At 34.2% G+C, this 20,503-nt stretch overlaps 1 protein-coding gene across 1 annotated transcript in view; it reads left to right on the top strand.

Annotated features, from left to right (window-relative positions):
- KPNA5 (karyopherin subunit alpha 5) overlaps positions 1–20,503 on the top strand; it is a 50,109-nt gene that overhangs the window by 3,407 nt on the left and 26,199 nt on the right. Inside the window, exons 2-7 of the mRNA XM_021693444.1 lie at positions 2,014–2,147; positions 3,974–4,075; positions 4,194–4,293; positions 5,305–5,399; positions 8,556–8,687; positions 10,620–10,708. Of these exons, the coding sequence (XP_021549119.1) occupies positions 2,014–2,147; positions 3,974–4,075; positions 4,194–4,293; positions 5,305–5,399; positions 8,556–8,687; positions 10,620–10,708 (652 nt within the window). The remainder of the gene's footprint in view (positions 1–2,013; positions 2,148–3,973; positions 4,076–4,193; positions 4,294–5,304; positions 5,400–8,555; positions 8,688–10,619; positions 10,709–20,503) is intronic.

Below are 20,503 nucleotides of genomic sequence, written 5' to 3'. Positions count from 1 at the left end.
GCTAAATAAAAGAAGCCAGTTTAAGACTATATACTGTTATTATTCCATTTATGGTGAAATTCTGGAAAAGTCAGAACTGTGAAGATGGAGAACCAATCAGTGGTTACCAGGTATTAAGGGTATGAGGGGTTAATAGGAGCCGCATGACCAGGTTTTTTAGGGGTCATGGAGCTGTTCTGTATCTTGATTGTGATAGTTTTATGCCTGTGCATTTGTCAGATTCATAAAACTTTATACCAAAAGAGTGATTTTTTTTACTGTATATAAATTAAAAAATAGGGACACCTGGGTGTCTCAGTCGGTTAAGCATCTGCCTTTGGCTTGGGTCGAGATCCCAGGGTGCTGGGATCAAGTTCCGTATCAGGCTCCTTGCTCATCAGGGAGCCTGCTTCTCCCTGGGCTTGCCGCTCTCTCTCTCTTTCCATCTCTTGCTCTCTCTCTAACAAATAAATAAAATATTTTTAAAAAATTTAAAAATAAAACAATTCATTGTTTTCATCTCAAAAACAAGCAGGCAATCAAACAAAACCATCACTCTGATACTCCATCTTTATTTCCTGTCTTGGCTTATTTTGTTGCCATACTGAAATAGATCAAGCTAAAAACCAAGGAGTCATCCTAATCTCCTTTTTCTTCTTGACCACATATTCCTTACATTTATTTGGTCTCTAATTCTTATTGAATCAATTTCTGCAGTGTTTCAGAAATCAACCAGTCTCAGTGCAGCTGCTAATTTAGTTCAGGTCTTCATCATCAAAGTTTGAAACAATGTTCTTTTCAATTTTTTTAATTGTTACTTAGGACCAAATCCAAATTTCTCAACCTGATTGCAGGAACCATATGTGTTCTTAGTTACCTTTCTAGCTTTACTTCCTGCCTTTTCTCCCACACATCTTCTCGTTTAGGCACGCTCAATCTCTTACTGTTTTGTGTTTATGCCAGTCTTCTGCAAGAACCCTTTGCCTTTGCATATATTCCCTCTGCTTGAAATGCTTCTTCCTTCCCGATTTTCCCTTTGCATCCTCTTCCCTGACAAATTCTTGCTCTTTTAAGATAACCATCAGAGCTCCCTAAGGCACAGTTAGTTGCTATTTCTTCTATGCTCTCTCAGGATTTAATGCATATGTTTTAGTGTACTTTACTATTTAGAGTATAATTTACGAGTTCAGTAGTCTATCTTCGACATCAGAGATGGCAGATAAATGCCAGCCTTTCCTTTTCTTCTGTTTACTTCCTAAGTGTTAATTGATCACAACATTCTCTCTGGTTTCTAAAAGTAAAATTGTCTTATTATTTTAAATGTAAAATGTTATGTAAAATATTATAAATATACTTATAAGAATATGTTTATATAAATGTTAATGTTTTCAAATACATTTATAATAAAATTACTTAAAATAAAGTATACAGGTATTTCAGTATTTAAAAAGAATTATACCCTAGTATTGCAGATTATTTTTGCAGTCATGACTGAAGTCATGACCTATGCAGCCTTAGGTCTGAAGACAGCACCTTAAGTAAATTAAAGAAGCCAGGCCCCCCCAAAATATTTGAGGGATGCGCATTGAAGCCTAAGATCATATTCCATTGAAAATAAGATACTTCACTCTGGCTATCTTTTGATCTTGCCAGGAGCTGTAGAAGTTTTTTACCCAACTATTTCATGATTGATTATATCCTGGCTGATAGTGATTTTAAGATGCATCCCACTTCAGAAAGGTTAAAACACCAGGCATTGGGGAGTGCATCTTAAAATCAGTGAAGTTAGGGTAATGACTTTATCTGTGTTTAGACCAAAATCTATTATTTGTTTGATAGTTTAGTCCAAAAATATTTGGTCACTTTGCTCCAATTTTGATATGGGAATGAGGGAAATGTATTCTTTGTACATAATTTTCAGAATTGATTTTGTCAGTCTATTTAAGTAGTAAGCATGAACTTAATTTTCCTAGTAAACATCTCATGTTGTTTTGAGAATATCAGTATCTGTTTTTTTTCTTTTCTAACCTTAAGATGCCATGGCTAGTCCAGGGAAAGATAACTATAGAATGAAAAGTTACAAGAATAAAGCCCTAAATCCCCAAGAGATGCGTAGACGAAGAGAAGAAGAAGGAATACAGCTTCGAAAACAAAAAAGGGAAGAGCAGGTAGGTGTTTTAAAATATTTAAATGTTTAACACAGAAGCATCAATATATAGATTTTAGAAGTTACATTATTATTGCTTATTTTTAGATAATTTAAAATGAAAAAGTGTTTTTAGGAAATTGAATATAAATAAATCTGTTCTTTAATTTACTAGACTCCAGGAATTCATGAATCAGAATCCTGTGCTATTTTTAATCACTGAAGAGAACAGCTTTTCTGTTTTATTGATAAACCTTTATGTTAATCATATTTTATCCCAGTGTTAAGAAATTTTTACTATTGAGCCTATGTAGATCACTTCCATTTGTCCTTGTAAAATTTGCCCCCCCCCCGCCAAAAACATTGTATTCATTTGTTGCTTTGTGGTTTTCATAGTTCTTGCTCCGAAGTTAATTAGTCCTCTTCCTATGCTACTCATACTATTCCTTCTATAGTCTCATCAGCCATCTAGCTCTCTTAGCCTTCTCTGTTTTGAACTTTATATATGTGACATAAGGAATAGAAAAACAGTTCAAAGAGTGCATCTCAATATTTTTCATTCCAAGATATACTTAAATTTAGAAGTATTTATAATTAAGAGGGTGTAGTCCTCACGTGCATGAATTAAAAACTGATGTGTAGAAAGAACTAGCAGTGATGAAAGTAGAGAAAGGCCTGTTTTAGAAATATGATTCGTCATCTTCCTATCTACAGTATCTAGCACAGTCCCTACTTTATTATAGTAGGGACTCAAAAAAAAAAAAAATCTGTTGAATGAATGATTAGAAAGAACTGTATACTGGTTGAAGAAGAGCAGTATTTCTTTAGCTATCAAAAAGACTATACCACGGGCGCCTGGGTGGCTCAGTTGGTTAAGCGACTGCCTTCGGCTCAGGTCATGATCCTGGAGTCCCAGGATCAAGTCCCGCATCGGGCTCCCTGCTCGGTAGGGAGTCTGCTTCTCCCTCTGACCCTCCTCCCTCTCATGCTCTCTGTCTCTCATTCTCTCTCTCACAAATAAATAAAATCTTAAAAAAAAAAAAAATTTAAAAAAAAAAAAAAAAAAGAATATACCAGGGCGCCTGGGTGGCTCAGTTGGTTGGGCGACTGCCTTCGGCTCAGGTCATGATCCTGGAGTCCCTGGATCGAGTCCCGCATTGGGCTCCCTGCTCGGTGGGGAGTCTCCTTCTCCCTCTGACCCTCCCCCTTCTCATGTGCTCTCTCTCAAATAAATAAATAAAATCTTTAAAAAAAAAAAAAGAATATACCAGATTTTTTTCTTCTCTATTTTGATATAGGAAATGTATCCATAAATCCCACTCAGTGACCTCACTGTGCCTCATTCCTCCTCTCTTTCTTTTTTTTAATTTTTATTCATTCCTGAAATAAAACGGATAGGGCCATATTTCCTCAGAGTTCTCTATTCCTTATTAATCTGATATGTGTTTATTAGTATACCACAGTATTTCTCCCATGTAACTAATTTGCTTTTTTATTAAGATTTTCTTAGAAAAATTCTTAGACTTCTCATATACCAGTGTGAACATATGTGCTTTTTCAAATGCTATAAAACGTAAATGTGTACTCCACTTATGGGACCAGCCATTGTTAAAGATCTGAGATTAAGAATGACCCAAAGCAATCTGCAGGTAAGAGCTAACCAAACCAGGAGAGTTTAACTTCTCAAAGATAATTTAGGTCTTCATGGTATAGTCATTGAGAAATACTAAATATTTAGAATTTTAAATGATCAGTTTGTTTTGTTCACTTAAATGAAAAATATAAGTCTATGGGAATTCAGTGTTTTATGGAAAGCCCAGTGTATAAAGTGATTTCTCTTTATTACAGTTGTTCAAACGCAGAAATGTCTCTTTGCCCAGAAATGATGAATCTATGCTAGAAAGTCCTATCCAGGATCCGGATATCAGTTCCACTGTGCCCATTCCGGAGGTAGATATACAAAAATGTATTTCAAATTATACTTAAACAATGTTTCAGAACTAGTAGGTATAGCAACAATTATTCATGTAAAATATTTAAATGATAAGTTATATTTTCTATGTTTTAGGAAGAAGTTATCACCTCAGATATGGTTCAGATGATTTTTTCTAACAATGCTGATCAGCAGCTAACAGCAACACAGAAATTTAGAAAGCTGCTTTCTAAAGGCAAGAATTATTTTCAATATGCTTGCTTATTTGATATTAAAAGGTTCTGTAATAGAGTTTTATTTATTAGATATTTTTTATTTTAAGACACTTTCATTGTCAGTAAGTCAGTAGGTCTTAATTTTTCTTTAAAGTATACTTGTAAGTAAGGTCTATTTTTTTATAAAGTTTATTTATTTATTTAAAGTAGGCTCCAGTGCCCAGTGTGGGGCTTAACTCACAACCCTGAGATCAGGAGTCACATGCTGTACTGACTGAACCCTAAAAGAAGTCTTTTTTATCCTTTTTGTTATATAAATAGGGAATACTAACAGAGAAGTTCCTGGAGAACCACAGGAGCATACTTTTTGTTGAAGCCAAGAGAGAAGGAAGAGTTGTTGATAGATACTTAGATTGCCAGTAGCTGAAATATCTTGGTTTTAATTTTGCATATCTTTGTTTTAAAATTTCCTAGAGATTTTATGATTCTCAAAAGCCCTCTGCATTTCATGAAAATTTATGAAGAATCCTATATAGTTCAGTAGTATTTCTGTGAATAATGAATGATACCCCGACAGAATAGAATGATACCCCGACAGAATAGAATATCATTTGGCTAAGAAGCATTAGGTAATGGCTGATAGGTAAGGAGACATACCTGGAAAGTGGGGTATACTAATAAAAGATTAGGGGGAAGATTATCTGTCAGTTGGTGTTTTGAGTATTAGGCTGAAATACTCCATGTTGTGAAGATGACATTCTAAATAGCCTTCAACTTATAATATTTAAATATTTGTGTAGAAAATATTTTAAAATTTTTCTTACTGTGATTAATGAAAAAGAATTTGCTTTTCAGTAAACATTGCAATTATGAGAACATTTGTTTACTTCAGTTAAATCCACCTAAGGCTTTTAAACTTGGTCATTGAAACCTAGGAAAGAGTTATTTTGTGCATCCTGTTAATTGACACAGGGACCAGGTTATTGTCTTTTTGTGTCTATGTAATAACTTAATTCTTTTTTAATTTTTAGAACCTAATCCACCAATTGATCAGGTTATACAGAAACCAGGAGTTGTACAGAGATTTGTGAAATTTCTTGAAAGAAATGAAAATTGTACTTTACAGGTGAGTTCTAAAGTTTTTTCTTAATCTCTTTCCAGAAATAACATGATTAAAGTTTCTAGTGAACTTCTGCAATACTAAATATATTGTAAACATTCAGGAAATACTTGGCAATTAAAGGAAAAGGTAGTGCCACCTGTCTTGCCTTAGTCATGTTTGCAATGCTACTTTTTTTCTAGGGACTGTTACTTCATTAAAACAATTTTGGGAAAGCTATATAAAGTCATTCGTAATGTTAATAAAAATTTTGTAGTTGCCAACCTTTAATAACTTTTTCGTTTTAGAAAACCTCAAATTAAAATATTAATGGGTAAATTTTTTTTGGCTCTTAGTTAATTAGAGTTGTAACTTTTTAATATAAACTCTTTTACCTTTTAAGGCATTAGTCTGATTAGTTCTTTTTTTGGAAAAAAACAAAAAACAAAAAACCCAAAAAAATGAAATCAATAAAATCTACTAAAAATGTGACCAAAGTTAGATTTGTCCAAATGAGCATTACTTCTCAGTTATATTGTAGTGTCAGTTATGTCTTCCAAATAATTGGCTGCTAACAGTAAATTACTGAAGTTTGCAAATATTTATTGTTTTTTAAAGAAAGATTGCTTTCCTGATTTCATTGCTATATATATTCTTAAGTAGGAATACAGTGTGGAATTACATCTATCAGGAATTGCACAAGACCTGCACATAGTTTATCAGTGCTGTTGTCAGTAATGGAAGATTGTTACTGGTATTTGAATAATAGTTGTTGAAATTACAACTTAGAATAGTGTTCCACTGATCTGAGTAATTTGGGAAAGCTCCTCACATTTTAGATGATAAGCAAAGGAATGTGTTGCACACATGAATATTACTTATCATGATTTTTATGCTGCAAAATTTTGAGAGTGTTTACAATAAGGATGTCTGAGGAAAAAGCCACTTTATGTTATATATGGTGATACTGTCCATTAGTTTTCAAAGTCTTTAGGTGTTAGCTCAGTAAGGGCTAGAGGTCATGACTTCTAGTCCATTTGCTTCATATTTAAGCCCCAAGTCCAGACTAAAACCCAGGTCTCCTGATATTTAGTTTATTATTTGGCTTTTTAATTCTAAATGAATGAAAGAGGAAATGAGTAAATATGAATAAATAAAATTGAGTGTTAGTTTTAGCCATATATTGTGTGTAAGGCATTGTATTACAAAATTAAAATATTGTTCCTTTGCAGACATTCTTCACTCTTTGTTGGGAAAGACAAACATGTAAACAGATCTGTGATGCCGTAGTATGCTTAGTGCTATAACAGAACTATAAACAAAGTGCTTTAGGAGCACAGTGTAATAACTCATCTGTGTAGGGGAAGTTGAAGACAACTTCACAAATGTAGTATTGTGTGGCTAGTCATGAGGATGAACCTTTTCTGGATGAACCTGAAAAGAGGAAAATTAATTGTTGTGAGAACAGCATGTGCAAAAAGCATAGAGTATTCAAGAAGAACGTTGGGGACTTTGGCATTTATTGATCACTGAAGTTAAAACTTAATGAAATTCAACAGTATGGTCTTGGGATAACTATAGCTTTGCCATACTACCCACATTCATATAAAATATGTTAGTTCAGATTATTGGTCTGTCGAAGAGATCTCCCAACTGATGGCCTACCAGCCATATTGGCCTACAAACGAGTTTTGTTTGTCCTGAATATGTTTTAAAAATGTGAATTAGATATTGGTCTTTAAAATATTGGAGAATTTCATATGAAAATCCAGATTTTTGCCGCCTTTTGACAAATCAGAAGAGTTGGCATTGCTGCCACACAGTAAAGGTCTAGTGGGGCTGAATAGTTGTGCCTCGCCCCCCCCCCCCACTTTAGAAAGTTACTTCCATTTTTTCCCTTTTTTTAAGAAAAATCATAGTCATGCTCTCTAGTTTGCTGCAATTCCCCACTTACTCATATCACTCGTTTTATTCTTAATTATCTGTTTTGTCAGCTTGTGAATTCACCACTTTTCTTTAATGCTTTCTCCTGGGGATACCTAGGAGAATTTTATGGAGTAAACTTTTAATTGTTCTTTAGTTTGTTTCTTTATAATTGGTTAGTACTATGGTCTTTTTTTTTTTAGCATAAATTCCTCCCTTAAAAATTTAGTCTTACACGTAAGAACTACTTTTCATGCCTTTCAGTAATGCTTTTGGATGTGTTTTTATATTATTAATCATAGTGATATATACCTTTCATGTGAAGAGTTGTCTATGTCAAATTTTTTTTTTTTTTAAGATTTTATTTATTTATTTGCGAGAGAGAATGAGAGACAGAGAGCACGAGAGGGAGGAGGGTCAGAGGGAGAAGCAGACTCCCCGCTGAGCAGGGAGCCCAATGCGGGACCTCATCCCGGGACTCCAGGATCATGACCTGAGCCGAAGGCAGTCGCTTAACCGACTGAGCCACCCAGGCACCCTATGTCAAATATTTTTAAAGTTATAGTCACTCCTTAGTTTGCCTGTGGATTTGTAGATCATTTTCAGTTATTCACTAGTTTATTGTTTGGGAGCCATGGGTTGAATTTTCTGTTTCTTCTGTTACAAATCCATCACATTTAAGTATATCCAAATTTAAGTAGATTGACATGGGTGGCTTTTCAGAGGTTCTGCTGCTTACAGGAATACAAGTCCTGCCTGTGGCTCTGCTAATAGTGAACTTTTTGACTTCGAACAAATCATCTAAGTCTCTGGCCTTCTAATTTTCTTAATTTCTTAAATGAGGAGGTTGGAACTAGATGATCCATCCCTAAGGAAACCAAAGTACCTTTTACGATTCTAAGTTCCATAAATGTACTATTGCTCTATTAGTAGTGTCTCATTTATTTTTAAACTGCTTGCTTTAGGACACCTGGCTCACTAAATAGTAAGCATTAGGAGTTCTAGGAAATATAATTTCAGATATGTTCATTTATTGTTCATGATTTTGAAAATTTTCATTATATTCTTCTCAGTTTTTATTTTTCCAAATTGAGTCCTTTTTTAAAACTAAGGGGTTTTATTTATGAAATCTGATTAATCTTATTAATCATAAATCACTCTTTCAGGCTTGTCCAGCTAACTCTTTACTCCCTCTCTTCTTCCCTTTCTTTCTGACAATTCGTTGGTACTTTCATTTATTCTACTTCTGTTTTTCCTTAGTTTGAAGCTGCATGGGCATTAACTAATATAGCATCTGGAACTTTTCTGCATACCAAGGTAGTGATTGAAACTGGGGCTGTTCCAATTTTTATCAAACTTCTTAATTCAGAGCATGAAGATGTGCAAGAGCAGGTATGTTTCTAATTTGAATGGTTATGTTTACTAGATTTTAATGTTCTCTTCAGAGTTGCATGTGCATTGCATTTGTTAAAATGTAGTAATTTCTCTTCAGTGTCAAATTATTTGAAGGAAGCCAGAATGAACTGTCTCAGGCATAATCCTGGGTTCTCTGTAAGTGTGATCTCAGGTATCAGAAATTACTATTCCTGCATATAAAAGAGCATACTGAGACTCAGAAAGTTAGTAATTTACCCACAGTCACAGTGAATGGCTGAACCAAGTTTTAAACCTGGGCTGGTCTGACTCCTTATTCTTTGCATGTGCATAGATTATTTTGTTGTTTCTTTTTAAAATATCACATTATTTTCAATGCAACTGTTTTTAAATAGACATAAATTCTCATAGGGAAAATGTAATCACATATACTTTGTACGAATGAAATAAAATAAAATGTTTTGGTATTTTTGTTTTGAACTATTTTTATGGCAAATTGATCTGTTGATCTACCATTCCATTCATCTGTTTAGTTTTATATATATTTTATATATATATATTCATCTGTTTTAGTTTTATATATATATATACACGGAGTTTTTTTCCCCCCACTTAATTGATATTGGGAGCCTTTTCTAATGGCATTATTTATTCTTCCAAGAAAATTTTACTGATTACTCATTATCTAGTCAGGTATGAACCATAATTTTTTATATATTCCTCAATTATATATTAGAGTTATTTCTAGCTTATTAATATTACAAAGAACATCATTATCAATCTGTATGTGTGTCTTGATTATTTTATTAGGAAAAATGACTTTAACCCTGGTAAAAGAAAAATTTTTCAAGTTCTTATTATGTATTTCAAAGTTGACCTCCAAAGAAGTTACACATACTAATTTCCCCACCAACAGAATGTTAGACTTCACAGGGTGAGAAATGTCATTACTTAAAAAGACTTTCCTTAAGGTGGCTCTATGGCATAGTTGGTTAAGGCACCTGTCTTGTAAAAGATTTTTCTTAAAAGATAGAAAATAAACTTAGGCCTAGATTAAAAATATGTTAAAAATATTAACAAAATTTTTTTTTTTTTAAGATTTTATTTATTTGACAGAGAGAGAGTGAGCAAAGTAGCAGAGAGGCAGGCAGAGGGACAGGGAGAAGCAGGCTCTGCACTGAGCAGGGAGCCTGATGCGGGGCTCAATCCCAGGACCCTGAGATCATGACCTGAGCCGAATGAACTGTCTGAGCCTTAACCGACTGAGCCACCCGGGCGCCCCTATTAACTCATGTTTTAAATGTTAAAATTTTCCCAATTGAAAAAGTAACGTATGTCTACTTTTGCACTTACTTGAAAAATTTGAAGTGAGCATATAATGAAATGATATTTTGCGTAACTTGTCATTTAATTGAAATTTAGTAAGTGAATAATTCGATATTTTACCTAAATTATTTAAAAAAATTATAATGAACCTGGACTAATTCTAAACTTATTTTCAGAGATCAATCAAAGCTAATTCTTGTAGTAGCTTTACTTCACTTTCCTATATTTTGTTTCTCCTTCCCTTCTTTTACAAATGAGTCCCTTCCCAGTGAGTGGATTACTTGGCATAGGAGCAAACCTCTAGAATAGGTAATTGCAAAATTCACTAGATTGATGTATTTTGTCTTTCCATGTAGATTCAGAGTAGACAGACTATCTCTTTGTTGAACAGAATAAACATTTCACTAGTATGTAATGAAGAAATTTTAATGCCCTATCCTTCAGTTGGTTAAAAATATTGGTAAATGGTACTTTTAAACTTTCTTTACTGTCCTACTAGCATTTTTTTTTTTTTAACATCTTGGAAACTATTACTTTGTTCATTTTGTACTAAAATCTCATTCTTAAGAGAGAGCATCTTATTTAAGGTATTGTAACAGAATATTTTTTTCTCATTTTTCTAAGGCTGTTTGGGCACTTGGTAATATTGCTGGTGACAATGCAGAATGCAGAGATTTTGTTTTGAATTGTGAAATACTTCCACCTCTTTTAGAGTAAGTACTTTATCACAAATTAATACTAGTTTTAGAGAAGAAAACTATATATTCTACACTATAATTCTACATACACAATTATGTTCTTCAGTGGTGCTTTTAAATTTGGGGTATGTTTAGCTGTATCTCCAAAAGCAATAACTTAAAGGTAGGTAAAGCGAACAAAAAAATTCCAATTTTATCGTTTCTTTTATATTTTCTTAAGTTATACGTAACAGTGTTTATTGTGTACTTGATGCTTACTGTGCTGAAATAATAATTCTACAAAATAAGGATATGTAGTAGTTTTTAGTACAATAAAAATTTAAGTTTTGCTGAAGAAGGGAATCTTTAGTACATGAACAGATGATATATTTAGGATATCAGGTTTTTATATTTGATGTTGAAATGTTCAGAGAACAAAGATCATAAGACATTTTTCTTTTGGAATTATAATTAAATGATTTATCTAGTAGTTTCTTTTTCAAATACATTACACACTTTTTAAAAAAGCAGTTACCCTATAATGTAAGGACCTTTACAGAAAATACGTAAAATTATTTGAAAGGTAGATTTCCTTTATTCATCTTTGTTAACATTCACTAAGAGGATCTTTTTTTTTAGACTAGATGCTACTGGCAAGTAGTGAAAAAGAAAAAACTAATTGAGGAGATGGTTAAAAGGAAAATTTTATCATTTCTACGCTATTAGCCATTCTCTTCAAGCTGAAGAATTGAAAGGAAGAATAAATTTTTAGTTACGAGTTTGCAAAAGATATTTTATTCTTTTAGAGAGAGTAACTTTCCATGGACCAAGTGATTTCACAGCATTTCACTCAACTAACATTGAATACTTAACTATGTGCAGGCCACTGAACCACTTGCTATAATGTCATTAACTTTGGGTTTATTCAAAGTTAATGTTCCACAGTATTTGAAAATTTAACTGAGCTGTAAAAGAAAATACTGATTTAGAGTTCAATATCAGAGTTATTTTGAAATTCATACTATTAAAAGTATCTCTTAAATTTTCAGTTTGAGATTTTTCTGGCCTGATTATATGGTTCATAGATTAACTGAGCACTTTGTTTCTTTTTACTTGTGCACTCTGTCTCATTTTCTTATTTGTTAATATCTCAAGTTGGTAATGGTTTCTGAAGTAGTAAGTAAGCATTTATTAGTTCTAATTCCTTTAAATGTTCTAAGGAGTTTTAATCATGACCAAAGAAACCAAACTAAAAAATAAAGCTGTAATGGAGAAAAAGTACTCAGCTATGTTGTGCTAGTTACAAATATAATAAATTTCAGAAAATGAGTAGGCTTAAAAAGTTAGAAAATTTGAAAGTTTCATTAACAAATTGAGAAAAGTAGTAAAAAAGAAATTATGTCAACTTAGCTACCAGATGCTCTCACTTTAGTTGGGCAAAAGGAGAAAGTTATTGGCTTTTATTAAGATTAAGATTATGGATTATCTGTTGTTCACATTGAAATTCACATTTTAGTTATTGCTTAAGTAAATGTAAAATTTCTATTAATGTATGGTTTTATCAATTCTGTTTGAGTGAGTTTTAATTTGTTTTATTCTACTTCATTTGATTCTCAGTAAACATAACTGCAGTAAACGTAAATCTCTCAGCAAATGTAAACCTTTTACTGTCGATTTCATATACTGACACATTTGTTGTTTTAATTTAATTTGACTTTAATTTATATAATAATCTCATTAAGACAGATAAAGAATAGTATACAACACAGCTTGGCCAACTACAGGCCTCAGGTCAAATCTGGCCTGCTTCCTGTTTTGTAAATTAAGTTTTATTGGAACACAGTCACTCCCATTTGCTCACTTAATGTCTATGGTTGCTTTCTTGCTACATCAGCAGAGTTGAATAGTTGCTACAGAGAAAGGCCTACAAAGCCTAAAATATTTACTGAAAAAGTTTCTCAACCCCTGATATAGAAAGTCAATGTAATTATTTTATTTCTAAATGAGTTACGGTTTTAGGAGCCTTCAAAGACTATAGGAAAACCTGTAGAACAGATTTTTTTTGTATATGGTAAAATATACATACATATAAAATTTATCATTTTAACTATTTTAAAATGTACAGTTCACTGGCATTAAACAGTGTTTTGTACCTATTACCACTATCTAGTTCCAGAATTTTTAACACTCCAAACAGAAACCCCAATACGTATTAAGATGTCATGTCCCATTTCCTCCTAGCCCCAGCTCTTGGAAACCACTAATCTGCTATCAATGGATTTGTCTATTTTGGATATTTCATATAAATGGAATCATACATTGTGTGACCTTTTGTATCTGGCTTCTTTCACTTAGCATATTGTTTTCAAGGTTCATGCATATTATAACATGTATGAGTACTTCATTATTTTTATGGCTGAATAACATTCTGTTGTATGGATGTACCACATTTTGTTCACCCAGTCATCAGTTGATGGTCATTTATTTTCCACCTCTTGATTAAATAGTATTCCTCTGAACATTCAAGTACAAGATTTTGTTTGAACAGTACTTTTTAATTCTTTTTAGGTATATCCCTATGAAAAGAATTGCTGGGTTGTATGCAACTCTATAACTTTTGCTTTGATTTGCATTGAACATCTTTTCATGGGTTTGTTGACTATATCTATATCTTCTTTGGAGAAATGTCTATTAAGTCCTTTGAATAATTTTTAATTCAGTTACTTGTTTTTTGTTGCTGTGTTGTAAGAATTCTTCATATATTCTGAATATATTCTTATCAGATTAATGATTTACAATTTTTTTTTTTGCATTTTCTGGGCTGTCTTCACTCTTGATAGTGTCCATTGAGTCACAAAAGTTTTTAATTTTGATGAAATCCAATTTATATATTTTTTTCCTTTTGTTGCTTATGCTTTTGGTGTTGTATGTGAGAAACCATTGCCAAATCTAAGGTCATGAATATTTGCCCTTATGTTTTCTTCAAAGAGTCTTACAGTCTTAGCTCTTACATTTGCATCTTTGATGCATTTTGGGTTAATTTTTTTAAATGATGCGAGGGCATTTGCTTATCACAGCATAATTTATTGAAGAGAGTATTCTTTCCTCATTGAATGGTACAATATTGTTTTGATTACAGTAACTTTGTGGTAAATTTTGAAATCAGAACGTGTGAGTCCTTCAGTTTTCTTTTTTTGGTCAAGATTGTTTTAGCTATTGGGGTGCCTGGGTGGCTCAGTCACTTAAGTGTCTGACTCTTGATTTCAGCTCAGGTCATGATCTCATGGGTTGTGAGATTGAGCCCCGCATTGGGCTCCGTGCTCAGTGAGAGTCTGCTTGAGATTCTCTCTCCCTCTGTCTTCCTCACCCACTCCTTCTGCCCCTCCCCCTGCTCATGCATGCTCTCTCTCTCTCTCAAATAAATCTTTTTTTTTTTTTTAAAGAATTTTATTTAGTTGACAGAGAGAGAGCCAGCGAGAGAGGGAACACAAGCAAGGGGAGTGGGAGAGGGAGAAGGAGGCTTCCCGCTGAGCAGGGAGCCCAATGCGGGGCTAGATCCCAGGACCCTGGGATCATGACCTGAGCCTAAGGCAGACACTTAACAACTGAGCCACCCAGGCACTCCTCAAATAAATAAGTCTTTTTTAAAAAAGATTGTTTTAGCTATTCAGGGCTCCTTGCAATTCCATATAAATTAGTTTTCAGAGTACAGAATTGGTTAAATTTATTCCTAAGTGTTTTATTCTTTTGATGCTATTTTAGATGAAATTTTTTTTGACTTTTCATTGATAGTGTATAGCCATACAGTTGGTTTCTGTGTTTTAATCTTGTAGCCTGCACCTTTGTTGAATTCATTTATTAGCACTAGTGGGGTTTTGTTGTGGATTTTCTTTATATAAGATCATGTCATCTGTGAATAGTAACAGTTTCAGTTATTGCTTTCTAATTTGGATGCCTTTATTTCTTTTTCTTGTCTAATTGCTCTGGCTAGAGCTTTTAGTACAGTGTTGCATAACAGGGCAAAAGCAGGTATCTTCATCTTGTTTCTGATCTTGAGTAAAAGCTTTCACTCTCACCATTGAATATGTTGTTAGCTGCAGATTTTTCATAAATGTTCTTTATCATGTTGAGGTAGTTTGCTCCTATTCCTAGTTTGTTGATATTATGAAAGAGTGTTGGGGTCTGTTAAATGCTTTTTCTGCATCAGTTGACAGGATCACATGTTTGGTTTTTTTTCCCCTTCATTCTTTTAATGTGTATTTTATTATTTATTATTTGTACATTGAACTATCTTTGTCTTCCTGGGGTAAATTCCATTAAGTCATAGTATATAACCCTTTTTATATGTTGCTGGATTAAATTTCCCTAGATTCTGTTGAAGATTTTTGCATGTGTATTTTTTAGAAATACTGGTCTGTACTTGTGATGTCTTTGGCTTTGGTATTAGGGTAATGCTGGCTCATAAAACAGGTTTGGAAATGTTCTCTTCTATCTCTTGGGAGAGTTTGAGAAGGATTCAGTTTTTCTCATGTTTGGCAGAATTTACCGGTGAAGTCATCTTGTGCTAGACTCTTCTTTATTGTGAGGTTTTTGATTACTGATCAATACCTTTAATCGTCGTAGGCCTATTCAGATTTTCTGTGTCTTCTTGAATCAGTTTGGTAGTTTATGTGTTTCTAATTATTCATTTCTTCCGGGCTATTCAATTTGTTGGATTACTATTGCTCGTAGTATTCTTGTATTCTTTTATACTTACATTCTTATTTCTGGAAAATCAGTAGTAATTCACTTTCTTTTTTTTTTTTTTTTTGGATTTTATTTATTTATTTGAGAGCAAGCACAAGAGAGAGAGAACGCACGTGTGTACCTGTGCTTATTCTGGGGGTGGGGAGGGGGTAACAGAGGGAGAGGGACAAGCAGACTAAGTGCACAGCCCAATGTAGGGCTCAATCCCATGACCCTGCGATCATGACCCAAGCCAAAATTAAGAGTCAAACCCTCAACCGAGTCACCCAGGCGCCTGCCCCTCCCCACTTCCATTTCTTAAGTTTGAGTCTTTTTTCCTTTGTCAGTCTAAGTAAAGGTGTTAATTTTGTTGATTTTTTTTTTTTAAAGAATCAACTTCTAGTTTAGTTCATTTTCTCTAGTGTTTTTCTACTCTTTATTTCATTTATTCTTCCGCTCTTTATTTCCTTCTGCTAGCTTTGGGTTTAGTTTGCTCTAATTTCTGTAGTTTCTTCAGATGGACGTTTAGGCTGTTTATTTGAGATCCTCTTTCTGTAATGTAGGTATTTACAGCTATAAATTTTTCTCTGAGCATTGCTTTCACTGTATCCCATTAAGTTTAAGTATGTTTGTTTTCATTTTCATTTATTTTAAAATATTTTCTAATTTCCTCATTTTTTTGTTTTGTTTTTTGTTTTTACCCATTGGTTAAGAGTGTGCTTTCTTAATTTCCACATATTTGTGAATTTTCCAGTTTTTCTTATATTAGTGATTTTTAGTTTCACTGTGGTCAGAGAGGATACTTTGTGTGATTTCAGTCTTTTAAAATATATCAGACTTACTCTATGATAGGTATATCCTGGAGAATGTTTAATGTGCACTTGAGAAGAATATATATTCTGCCATTACTGAGTTGAATGTTGTGTAGGGTGTCTTTTTATATTTAGTTGGTTTATAATGTTCTTGAAGTCCTCTTTTTCTCTTACTGATCTTCTATCTAGGTGTTCTGTCCATTACTGAAAACAGTTTATTGAAGTTTCTAACTATGATTGTACAACTGTGTATTTCTCCCTTCAGGTCTGTCAGTTTTTGCTTTGTATATTTTGCTGTGTTGTTACATCTTCTAAGTTTATGAGTGTTAGAGCTTTGTGATGGGTTGACTTTTTTAATCAATATATAATGTTCCTCTTTGTCTTTTAAATAATTTTTGACTTGAAGTGTATTTGTCTGATACTACCCCGGCTCTCTTTGAGTTACTATTTGCATGGAATATCTTTTTCCATTCTTTCACTTTCAGCCTATTTATTTTCAAATCTAAAGTGAGTATCTTGTAGGGGCGCCTGGGTGGCGCAGTTGGTTAAGCATCTGAGTACTGGTTTCAGCTCAGGTCATGATCTCATGAGTTGTGAGATTGCGCCCCATGTGGGGTTCCATGCTCAGCAGGATGTCTGCTTGAGATTCTTTCCCTCTCCCTCTGCCCCTCCCCTGCTTTTGCACACACTCTCTCCCTCTCTGTAAAATAAATAAATCTTTAAAAAAAAGTAAAGTGAGTATCTTGTAGAGTTCATTATAGATGGCTTATGGATTGTTGTTAGTTTATCTTGGGGTTTTTAAAAAAATGTATTCTGCTGGTCACTGCCTTTTAATTCAAGAATTTGATCCATTTACATTCAGTATAAATACTGACAAGGAAGGACTTTTTTTTTTTTTAAGATTTTATTTATTTATTTGACAAGAGAGATAGAGAGCACAAGTAGGCAGAGCTGCAGGTAGAGGGAGAGAGAGAAGCAGGCTCCCCACTGAGCAGGGAGCCTGACGTGGGGCTCAATCCCAGGACCCTGGGATCATGACTGGAGCCAAAGGCAGCTGCTTAACCGACTGAGCCACCCAGGTGCCCCAAGGAAGGACTTTTGCCATTTTGTTGTTTTCTGTATCTTTTATATCCTTTTCGTTTCTTAATTCCTTATTATGTTCTTTTGTGTTTGATTCTTTTGGGGTAAGATATGGTATTGATTCCCTTCTCATTTCCTTTTCTGTATATTTTTTAGTTATTAGTGATTAGTCCAGCGAGTACAGTTAATATCTTAAACTTACAGTAATCTTGTTTGAATTAATACCAATTTAGTTGCAATATTTTGAAAAAACCCTGCTCCTGTACATCTCTGTCCTACCCCTTTTAAGTTATTGTCAAAAATAACATTATACAGTGCATGCCGATTAAGACAGATTTATAATTATTGCTTTATGTATTTCTTTTAAATCACAGAAAAAAAGAAAAATTACAAATCAAAATTACCACCTTTTATAGTTATCAAATATAGTTATTTTTAGCAGTGTTCTTTATTTTTTCTTCTGGTTTTGAGTTATTGTTTATTGTCCTTTCACTTCAGCCTAAAATATTTCTTTTAGTTGCTCTTGTAAAGCAGATCTACTGGTGTTGAGTTTTTCCACCTTTGTTGTTCTGGGAATCTTTTACTTTCTCTTTGATATTTTGAAGGATAGTTTTGCAGGATATAGAATTTCTTAAGTGACAACTTTTTCTTTTAGCAGTTTAAATATAATCTCATTGCCTTCTGTTCTCCATGGTTGCTTTTTAAAAAAAAAATTTTTTTTATAGATTTGATTTATTTATTTGGCAGAGGGAGAGAGAGTGAGAGTGAGAGCACCAGCAGGGGGAGAGGCAGAGGGAGAGAGAGAAGCAAGCTCCCTGCTGAGTAAAGAGCCTGATGTGGGACTCGATCCCAGGACCCTGGGATCATGACCTGAGCTGAAGGCAGGCGCTTAACCAACTGAGCCACCCAGGCTCCCATCCATGGTTTTTGATGAGAATTTATCTGTTGATCTTAATGAAAGAGTTCCCAGTAAGACAAAGCAAAGGCAAGCCCCTTGAATCCATCCTTCTGGCAGCACCCACACAGATCACAACAAACACAGTTCCTTGGAAACAAGTTTCCTTAGCTCCTTTTTGGAACCAGGAACTCACAGTGGGAATTCTAGCTTGCTTCTTCAAGACTGCTGCCAGACTTGGAAGGGAGTCGGTCAAGGGTAAATTATACTGCCTGAAATCTCTCCTACCACACTGCAGCCCTTTCCTAGTTAACAGTTTTCTTGGTTACTATAAACTTTTGACTATCTTTGAGAGTTCTGATAAAGTTGATTCTGACAAAGTTTACAAGTTTTTTTGGTTGTTTCTGGGGGGGGGGAACAGGCTGCCAGAGTTACTGTCTCCACCATTTTTGCTGAGGTTACTACAGAATAGGGATTTCTTTTTTAAACCTAGTTTCTCACTTGTAACAGGTTGCAGATCAAAAATATGGTCTGTTCAAAACAAACATCTCTTCTCAGTAGCTGATCTTCATTCAATTTGACCCTGTATTCCTTACTTCCTGAAACATATTATTTTCATGGTTTAAAAAAATGTAATCTAATACTCTTTGTTTTATTTTCCATGCTTTTTTTTTTTAATTTTATTATGTTATGTTAGTCACCATACAGTACATCATTAGTTTTTGATGTGGTGATCCATGATCCATTGTTTTCGTATAACACCCAGTGCTCCATGCAGTACGTGCCCCTCCTCAATACCCATCACCGGGCTAACCAATCCCCCCTCCCCGCTCCCCTCTAAAACCCTGTTTGTTTCTCAGAGTCCATAGTTTCTCATGGTTCATCTCTCCCTCCGATTTCCCCCCTCTTCATTTTTCCCTTCCTTCTAATGTCCTCCATGCCATTTCTTATGTTCCACAAATAAGTGAAACCATATGATAATTGACTTTCTCAGCTTGACTTATTTCACTTAGCATAATCTCCTCCAGTCCCATCCATGTTGATGTAAAAGTTGGGTATTCATCCTTTTTGATGGCTGAGTAATATTCCATTGTATATATGGACCACATCTTCTTTATCCATTCATCTGTTTAAGGGCATCTAGGCTCTTTCCACAGTTTGGCTATTGCAGACATTGCTGCTATGAACATTGGGGTGCATATGGCCCTTCTTTTCACTACATCTGTGTCTTCGGGGTAAATACCCAGGAGTGCAATTGCTGGGTCATAGGGTAGCTCTATTTTTAACTTTTTGAGGAACCTCCACACTGTTTTCCAAAGTGGCTGTACCAACTTGCATTCCCACCAACAGTGTAAGAGGGTTCCCCTTTCTCCACAACCTCTCCAACATTTGTTGTTTCTTTCCCTGTCCATTTTTGGCATTCTAACTGATGTAAGGTGGTATCTCAATGTGGTTTTGATTTGAATTTCCTGATGGCTAATAATGATGGACATTTTTTCATGTGTCTGTTAGCCGTTTGTATGTCTTCTTCAGAGAAGTGTCTGTTCATCTCTTCTGCCCATTTTTTGACTTGATTATTTGTTTTTTGGGTGTTGAGTTTGAGAAGTTCTTTATAGATCTTGGATACCAGCCCTTTATCTGTAGTGTCATTTGCAAATATCTTCTTCCATTCTGTGGGTTGCCTCTTTGTTTTGTTGACTGTTTCCTTTTCTGTGCAGAAACTTTTTATCTTGATGAAGTCACAAAAGTTCATTTTTGCTTTTGTTTCACTAGCTTTTGGAGATGTATCTTGAAAGAAGTTGCTGTGGCCGATGTCAAAGAGGTTACTGCCTATGTTCTCCTCTAGGATTTGGATGGATTCCTGTCTCACATTGAGGTCTTTCATCCATTTTGAGTTTATATTTGTGTATGGTGTTAGAGAATGGTCGAGTTTCATTCTTCTGCATGTGGCTGTCCAATTTTCCCAGCACCATTTATTGAAGAGACTGTCTTTTTTCCATTGCTTGTTTTTTCCTGCTTTGTCGAAGATTATTTGACCATAGAGTTGAAGGTCCATATCTGGGCTCTCTATTCTGTTCCATTGGCCTATATGTCTGTTTGTGCCAGTACCATGCTGTCTTGGTGATCACAGCTTTGTAGTATAGCTTGAAATTGGACAACGTGATGCCCCCAGCTTTGTTTTTCTTTTTCAACATCTCCTTGGTGATTCGGGGTCTTTTCTGATTCCATACAAATTTTAGGATTGTTTGTTCCAGCACTTTGAAAAATGTCATTGGAATTTTGATGGGGATGGCATTGAAGGTATAGATTGCCCTGGGT

This window comes from Neomonachus schauinslandi, chromosome 8 (genome assembly GCF_002201575.2).
Source record: "Neomonachus schauinslandi chromosome 8, ASM220157v2, whole genome shotgun sequence".
In the NCBI taxonomy this organism is placed as follows: Eukaryota; Metazoa; Chordata; class Mammalia; order Carnivora; family Phocidae; genus Neomonachus; species Neomonachus schauinslandi.
The sequence above is the reverse complement of the archived record's forward strand: the minus strand, read 5'-3'. Positions and strand labels throughout refer to the sequence as shown.